General features: G+C 33.7%; 1 protein-coding gene across 3 annotated transcripts in view; it reads left to right on the top strand.

Annotated features, from left to right (window-relative positions):
- The window catches only part of LOC106466873 (RNA polymerase II-associated protein 1-like), a 120,245-nt gene that overhangs the window by 3,434 nt on the left and 107,449 nt on the right, over positions 1-9,362 (top strand). For all 3 annotated transcript variants that reach the window (XM_022394944.1, XM_022394942.1, XM_022394943.1), the window contains exon 2: positions 1,715-1,877. In XM_022394944.1, coding sequence (XP_022250652.1) covers positions 1,721-1,877 — 157 coding nt within the window. In that variant the 5' untranslated portion in view covers positions 1,715-1,720. The remainder of the gene's footprint in view (positions 1-1,714; positions 1,878-9,362) is intronic.

The raw sequence follows: 9,362 nt of genomic DNA, 5'->3' as shown, positions 1-9,362 counted from the left end.
AGAATGAAAGAGGCATAACGTATATTTATTTCCTAATTTTTTTATGGTGGTTACAAGATAAGTCAAATTGAACAAAACTTTTTTTATTGATTAGTGAAAATAACAGATAAAATACCCCATCCTAACATTTGTTTACCATTAATGTATTTAAAGAAAGCCTTAATGCTAATTTTTACATTTTCAACCAATCTTTTCTCATATATCCTTTTTGATGTCCTAATTTACTGTTTCACTAACTTTCTCAATATTCTACTATCTTCTAAATCTCCCATCATAACAGTCAATTTAAATTTCATAAATTTGTGATGCTTTTCTTTAATTCTATCTCTTATACTCTTTGAAAGCAAACATTGTTTTTTACTTGTAGCAACCCTTTTCTTTCTATAAGGAATATGTTTAACTTGAATGTTTAAATATTTTCCACATCTGATCAGTGTCTCCAAATAACTCAGCTGCCTAATTTCACAACAGATAATTCTTGTCACATCCATTCAAAATGTGTTTTTTTTAATAAAATTTGTAACCAAAATATCTTTATTCCCTATCTCATATTTTGTAACATTTAATGTAATTCGTGAAAATTGTAATAAATGATTAAATTTACATTTCTGCAGAGCTCTGAAAAGTCTTGCTTGTAAGCAATGCACTTAAAGATATTTTAGAATTTTTCTGACTGTCTTAAAGTACATGTTTTATTTGGTAAGAAACCATCATCCTATGAGAATACAATTAACCCAGTCTTGTTTGTTTTGTGTAATTCACTTTATCTGTCTAATTGTTTATTCTTGCAGGCTTCTGTTCACATTACATGCTCTGAGGTCATAAAATGGTGCAAATAACTGTTAATCAAGAACAGTTTGAAAGCAGCTATAGACAAAGTTTAAATACCATTGAATAGAAAAGATTATAAACAATTATAAAGAAATAAAAAAAATAACTCATTTTTTTGGCTAGAAGAGGGTGCACTTTATTCATATGTTAGTCTTGAAGTAACTTTTTATTCAAATTATGAGGACAATTTTAAACATTTTTGTAGGTATAGATATAAAGGGTAGAGGTAGTTGTTTACATGCTTGCATAACATGTGAAATCCCAAAGCTACTTACCGGAATATTGTTTTCTTATGACTTGCATTGTATATAGTGCTAGTAAGTTTTCATAAATAGAATTCCAATATTTATTTTTTTATCTGAAATACATAGTAATCACAAGATGTTGTTAGCTCAGAAGATATAAAACAATGTTTATGGAATCCCATTCTTTAAAATATGGGCTGACAAGTGGCACCCTAAGTTTTGTTGACATCCCACATCTAAAATTAAGGAAGAAAAGGTGTTCAAATAACATAGTTATGATGGATGTCCTAAGATTGGGTGTTTAAAACTCAGGAAACACATTATTACAGTTTTTAATTCATAAAAAAAGTGCATTTTAATGAGCTAATTGAGGCTTTGACAACTGCAAAAAATAGCAGTAAAGGATGACCAAAATGAAGGGGTGAAATGGAATCTGAAAAGGTTGTAATGATGAGTGCACAGATTCTACAAAATTATTATTGTTGCTTTGTAGATATACTTACCCGTTCTCTTGGAAATTGATTTTTGACTTCAAATATCTCAGTTTTTTGTTAGTTTATTAACAACAAGCTTCCCTCAACACTGTTGTGAAACGTCATAATAATATACAACCTTTACTCTCTTTTAATTAAATTTAGGCAAATATGGATTTGAAACGTCCTTCACGGGGAGATTCAGAAGAGGAACTTGAATGCATGCAGGAGGAATTTTTAGCAGGCAGACTTCAACCTTCAGCAAAAGTTGTTAGTGTTGGAGAAAAGAGAAAAGCAGTGGAGGAAGTTAAAGATTCAGCCTCAAAAGGTATGTTCTTGATATTTCATTTTATGTTCTGAAGTTTTTTTAAACAGAAAGATAAATCATAAAAATGACTTGCATTATATGACTATTAGAAATAATTTTATAAGTGGGATTATTTACAAACAAGTTTGATTTATTTATTTAATATATTTGGGGTCTAACCTAAACACTCACAAAATGCAAATGCTGCAATATTTGTTCCCATACTATGCCTTCCTTTCCAAAATAGCTTTTTCTCAACTAGCACTGCCCTCTGTTGGTGCAAATTTTCAATGCATGCCATCGAACTAGCATGCTTTTTATATCTGCACTCATTAATCACTTCTTGATTGGCAGTAGTACTGTACAGATGTGCTGGTTTTGTTGACATTTTCCATTATATTATTGACTTAGTTTTTCTTTATTATTTATCTAAATTTTCATGTTTTGGTATTGTGAAAGGTGACTTTTATTTTTCACACTTTTCTTACTTTTACAGGGCCTTTTGTTAGTGTATTGTGGATCCCACTCTGTGGCAAGTGCTGCCTGACCAGGTATACCTTTTTTTTTAAATCTACACTGTCCATCCTGCAACCATGCTCTATGTCAATTATGTTGTAGCTCTTTCTACTGTGAACCTGACATACAATTCCTGATACCACCTGGTGTTGGTTGTGTATCTTCGTTTTATTGTTATCTATGACTAAACAATTACATCACAGAATTGGGTTATGCACACCATAGAGATGGGATGTTTCATAGAACTGCTAATAGTTCACTGTAATGGTTTTTGCTTCATAACTATGTTTATTCCAGACTGTACACTCATGGACTAACTCATGTCTGTAAAGCAGACAGAGACTGCTGCACATCTCTGAGTTCTATGGCATTGAGACTTCCTACTGCAGATCTGATGTACAATTCAAGATGCTGTCAGGTTTTGGTTGAATGACTCCATTGACGTGGCAACTCTGCTTTTCAAAATAGGGTATTGTGGTCACCTGTTGCACTGTCTCTGGTGATGCTGTCCTCCAGACTCTCCAACACATTTTTTCTTCCTTTTTTGGAGTGGAGTATAGGAGTCCTAACTTACCAGTTCCTAGCCACTGGTGGACCATGGTGAACTGTCCTCCTGAGTGATGTATCATACCACTCAGTTGAGAGTAAGTGATGGCATTCTGCAAGTGTTGCTGATGTATTGCACTACTTACTGCAGACCTGATGTACAATTCCAGATGCTGCCAGGTTTTGGTTGTAGCACTATGCCATATTCCTGTTGAAAGATCTGACCCATTGTTTTTTTCCAAGTGTGACATTCCTCTTTCCTACCATCTTCTGAATGTACATTCCCAGTGGGTCTGGTTTTCGTTGGAGATGGCTCGGTCATGATTAGTATCATGTGTAAATGGTGTGACATCATTCCTACCATGGACCTGATGTACACTTCGAGATGCCGCCAGGTTTTGGTTGAAGCACTCCACCGTGTCACAAATATATATATGTATATACTATTGCAGTTTGCCCCTCAGGCTTAGATGTTCCTCCTCCCTACCATCTTCCAGATGTATATTCCTGGTGGGTCTGGTGTTGGTTGAAGATGGTCCAGCTACATAAGTCCTCATGTGTGCTGGCTGGTATCCCTCCTCATACTGTGGACTGGATGCCCACTGCCACCAGGTTTTGGACTGGAGATTCACCCCTGGTTTGCGGTCCCTCTTCCTACCACCTGCTGGATGTCGATTCCTGGCAGATCTGATATTAGTTGTAGATGAACACAGCACATTTTACCACTTGTGTACAGTCGGATATCCTGATATCCTTTTGCCGTGGACAGGAAATACCTTCACATTAGTGACGCGCATGAATGGATTAACGAGATTCCCACTGTCCTTATCTACTATCTAGCGAAACCACAGCCAAGGGAACGTGCTTGGAAAAATCACCGAGAAATGATCCAGCTGTCTGCTAGATGTCGGTCCCCGTGGGATCTGGTGTTGGTTGTGTTGGAAATGGCTGCAAGTGGAGATGAATTTTGGTACAGAAGCTCATCTTCCCTACCAATTCCTGTTTCGAGGTGAAGAGGTAGGTGATCCTCAACCTACCATTGATCTGATGTACCATTCTAGATACCACCTGGTATTGGATGATGTTGAGCTGCCACTACAGTCTGTTACATCCTAGCCACTTGACACTAAGGAGTCCCATTCATCGATCTTATATATTCTGGGATTCCTTCCTGTTTTTCCACCTTTTATGTTCGCAACACTGTCATAAAAGAGCAAAAAGTATACCTAGATCAAATGTGGTGTGGTCTCCCGCTGAGGTATGATATTTTCTTTTTTGGTTCTACACCTCCTGGTCTCTCTTTGGGTGCTTCCTAATAGGGGATAATAATATCTTTTATTGGCCCTCTACCAGTTCAGTGTGGAATTCTAGCTATTTTGTGAGCGGAGGTAAGATATCGTTTTGGAAGTTAGCATTTTTCTACACTGAAAATGTTCTTCTGATAGATACCTCTTCTCACATTTCCTACCCAGCTTCCCCACTTCTGATGATATATAGTGTAGGTCTTCTGACCAATCTTGAAGTGATTAACGAGTGCAGATGTGAAGAGGGCACTGTTTACGATGGTAGTGGTGTTGCACTCCTATTGGTGGAGAGTTGCCGCATGATCATTTGCATGTGGATATGCAAAAGTGGGAGGTGGAAGGCTAGTGGTGTTTGTTGAAATTTTGTGTCGATAGGGGGCAGCGTTAGTCAAGAAAAACGACTTTGTGAGAGGAGGTAAGTATCTATTGGAAATACATTTTCAATGTAGGAAAATGCTAACTTTTTCAAAACAGAATTAGCATTCATAATAGATTCTCTAAAAGTTCATTAAATGTACTAATTGACAAATGGACTTTACACTTACTTTGACACTAATTACCTAAGAATACACACAACAGCTTAAATACCAGCTTTCATTTATTTAAACTTTACATGACCTTTCTAATTCTAAGAGATGTGAACGATAAAGATCAGTTAGCACTTCTAACAGTCAACATGCTATGTTACCACATATAACCAAGAGCATGAATTGATGTAACAGAGTAAAAAACAAAATTTTAATGTTTATACAATGGAATCTTCAACAAAGCAGTGAAAATTTATTGTGAATAAAAATTAATCTGTAGATGTTTGTAGGTATTGAAACATTGAAGAAATGGCAGAAAATCTATAAATGATTCATTATTAAGTGGGATTATAAACATTTAGCAAACAATGTGCAAATGTGAAGTCTGCCTAATTTAATTAATTCTTTTAAAATAAAATTATTTCAGTCATTGGTTAACTAACCTAGATTTATTCTTTAAAAAGTAATTTAATTGTTTGAAAAATTGATGTTAGTCCTTTTGCTTTTAATAAACAATGTGTAAGCCTTACTACTTTATTGAGAAATCAACTTCCCTATATGTCTTATTATTTGTATCTACAATTTGTGAATAACATTAAAAATACTGAAGTAAAAACATGTTTTGGATAAACTGTAAATTACTTTTAATTTTCCTTCAAACTTTTTGTAAGTTTTAGCAAAAATGTTACAACTTTAAAAAATTAGGTTAAACTATATATTTGATTAATTTTGATACAAGCCTTGGTGACTGATTTTTAAACTTTGTTTTAAAGCTTCAGCATTAAATACTAAAAGTGTTAATGGGAAACCTTTCATATATTTATATGCAAGCTATAAGTACAAAGACACTGTACCACTTTTAGGGAATCTAAGTGCAGTACATTTAATATGAATTAAACCAATTTTCTGTTGACTATTTTCCAAGGGATTTAAGGCAAGTTACTCTTAATTCACTAGTGGGGACAGCTTTAGAGAGTTGATAAAAAGTTGTTTTTTAGGACCATTTGATAATATTCAAATTTTTTTTTGAGATAACCAACATGGCTATGGAAAAGGAAGATCTTGCCTTACTAACCTGTAGTTGTTATATCATTTTGTTGACAGGTTCTTTTCAATTATCCAGTGAAAATAGTTCAAAGTCTAGTCCACATAAACTATAACACATACATTTGTTTCCTCTTTTAATGTTTCTATGAGCTTGAGCACTTGAACACTGTCAAATCATTGTAAGTCTATGTTACAAGTATTGTTAACTAATGTCAAACAAATCAACTTACTTGTACAAAGTAACTTGCTAAGTGAGATGGTGAACACAGATTCAAATACTTCATGAAAATAAACTGACTGATTCAGTTCTTTTAACTGTATCCTTGACTATCTTTTTTCATCTCATTTTCCAAGTTATTTGATGTTTCACAGAATGTTGTATTTATATTCTACACTAGGACTTTTCCAAAACACATTTACCACCTTTCACACAAAAGCTATCTTGATTGTTGCCTGCCTTCTAAGCACTCGTATACCCCAATAGTTTTGTGCCATTTCTGCACATGTACATAATATGTGACTGCTCTCCACCAAAAGTATTGCACCACCTATAATGGTGCAGCTAGCTCCCTCTGCTATTCCCACTCAATCCTCACTTTCTTGATTGTTATGACACGGTTTAGACGTGTGTTTAATTTTTCCAGTTTTTTTATTGTGCTTTGTTGTCATTTCTAATGAAGTTTATTCAACAGTTTCTAATTTTATTGTTTAATTTCATTTGTTTCCATGAATTTGCATTCAAAATTTTCTTGTTCCCAAATTCTTCTTGTTTAAGTATGTATTTGAAGTTTCCTGTGGTTCACAAGGAATTAGAGTCTAATGTTTGGCTGGCATTTTCTTCGTCTTTTCAATGAGACACTCTTTCTGAGGAAGAAGACACTTATTGAGTTGCCACTTCGGCCTCTTCTTTTTCAGGTACCTTTCCCCAATTGCTGGCCGCCACATCTTTCAGTTGGGGGAGTCTTGTTCTTCTCCTCCTTTATACCTCTATCTTTAAGTTCTCCTAGCAAATTTGTGGTAAGTTTTTCATCATGTACACTTCACACCAGGTTGATATATCCATAGTAGGCTTGGTTCTGATACACTTTGCTCTTCTTTATACATGGGAGACTTATATATTTCACATCAGTGATGTTTGCAGTTTGGTAAGTTAGGTATTTAGGTGTACTATGTTATCTATGTTACTTCAGTTTAATTGCACATTAAATATTGATTATTACTTTGTAATTTTGCTAAATCTAATTGTTATGCACATTCATTAATTATGTGTATTTTGTTAGTTTGTTATTAATAAATACTTTCTCTAGGTATGATTTGATTGTGTGTTTGTTACGTATTGATTTCATTGTCCTGTTTTTGAAATACTTTTTTCTTCATTGTTAACTATGTGCTTTCTCATTCCCATTTTTGTCAGTATGTGACTTAATTCAGTGTCCCTTGTCGTCTAGGTTATTTTTGATGTGTGGTGAATTAGTTATTGCTTATTTAGGTGTTTTCTAGGTTATTTTTGATGTGTGGTGAATTAGTTATTGCTTATTTAGGTGCTTTCTAGGTAATTTTTGTTGGTTTGCTCATTTGTTATTGTTACATATTCTGTGGACTAGGTACATTTAAATGGTTTGTTGATTTCCTATTTATAAGTACTTAATTTACTGGGAATGTTTTAATAGTTTGTACCTTAATTATCATTACTACTATTAACATATAATTCAGTGTTCTATATATTTTTTTTAACATAGTTGTTAACTATGTGTCTTCTTATCCCCATTTTTGTTAGTGTCAGACTTCATTACATGCCCTTTGTCGTCATGGTTAATTTCATGAAATTGACTGTTTTTTCTCTGATTTGACTGGCTCCTGTTTGCTTCCTCCCATTCTCAGTCCAGAGTTCACATTCCTCTGCTCCTACAAAATGCAGAACAGGTTGGTTTTGTTATGACAAGGGGAAGTCCATTCTGATTCCCTCTTAATACCCATTCATTTGGGGGGGGGGGGGTTCTTTCCAACCACAGTTGGGCCTAGCCTTCTCTTCTTTGTCTTCAGGAATCTAGCAAGTAGTTCAGATGTCTCTCAACTTCTTATGGCTCAATATATTCTTTCTCTTTGGAGATTTGCATACCACTATCCTTAATCTAACTCCCACCTAAAACTTATGTTTAATGTGAATTGTGTTAGTCCATAAAGGTAAGGAAAGTGTTAACTTTTAAATTTCATACTAAACTGAATAAATTCGTTTTTTGTGCATATAAGTGAGGCATGAAAACATTTATGTCAAAACAGTTTACTTTTTCACTGGAATATGTGAGATACGACTTTATAGAACCTGTAAAAGAGTTTAATGCCAAAGTTTCTGTATGTTTCAACACTAAAGTAGCTACAGTACATTAGATAAAATTGGTGAACCCACAGCACTTTTAGTCTGTAGAGGAAATTTCAAACTTTTATGCACATAATTTAGTACAGAATGTGAAATTTATAACTTTACTTTTCTTTAATGTTGTAGTTAGAGTACTTCAGAAAACAAGCATATTTTGTAAATACTAATGCAATTAGTTCTTTGGACTTCAAATTGCTCTTTTCAAAGTCAAACAAACTATCAACTGTTAAAATGCTTGTTAAAAGGGCTAGTTGTTTGTTCTAACACTATAGAAAAACTTGATCTTAATCAGGGATAGCATGTTTGACATAATAATGTTTAAAGCAATAATTTAAAAACATCAAACTGCCATAGATTATTGTAAATTATAATATAAATGTTGTATAACCATTTCCATCATTCAGGGTATACAAGCTTACCATATGTTTCCTATCCACTTGATCAATATAATAATTTTTCACAAATTCTGAACATGTTGAGCATTTATTCTTAATGTAGAAAGTTGGTCAAGGGTGCCACTATGTTCTTCTTGTTCTAATTACTCACAGAACATGATCATCAACTAAGTATGTGTATCATCAGAATGTGTATTTAGTGCTTTCTCCTAGTACAGATTGCTGTAATAAAGTGCATACTGAACAGAAATGACAGTGATCTTTTCTAATGGAAAGTCAGGTGATGCCCCAGGGATATAACATTCCATGTTTTACACTAAGAGTGATGATAGTCATCAGTGTGGCATCCTGAGAAGAATGGCATTGTTGTTCTTCCCATATAATGCCATGTTTTCTCAACCTGCAACAAGATGGTTGAGAATAAAATTATCCACAGAAAATTACTGGAGTAAAGATGCCACAATACTTTAAACATTTTTAGGCCATGATATTTTACACAATTCAGCTACTATTATATACGACTAATAAATATATGCAGAGGCTACATTTACAACAGCCATAACATTATTTCATTTGAATATTTATAGCATTATCAATACATATGGGCATTCATTTATTTATGAAACTTTTTTATTTTCCAGTCTCAATTGCAACCAGGTGCTACCGTATCATTACTAAATAACTATTAATGGTTATGTCATTTTGAACCATAAACTTAGTCTAATGACTTACAGATCTCTATATAATTCTATATCTTGAATTGTATTTTTAATTTTAGTTTCAAATATGACACT

This window comes from Limulus polyphemus, unplaced genomic scaffold (genome assembly GCF_000517525.1).
Source record: "Limulus polyphemus unplaced genomic scaffold, Limulus_polyphemus-2.1.2 Scaffold2407, whole genome shotgun sequence".
Taxonomy (NCBI): domain Eukaryota; kingdom Metazoa; phylum Arthropoda; class Merostomata; order Xiphosura; family Limulidae; genus Limulus; species Limulus polyphemus.
This window is presented reverse-complemented; position numbering and strand designations above follow the sequence as displayed.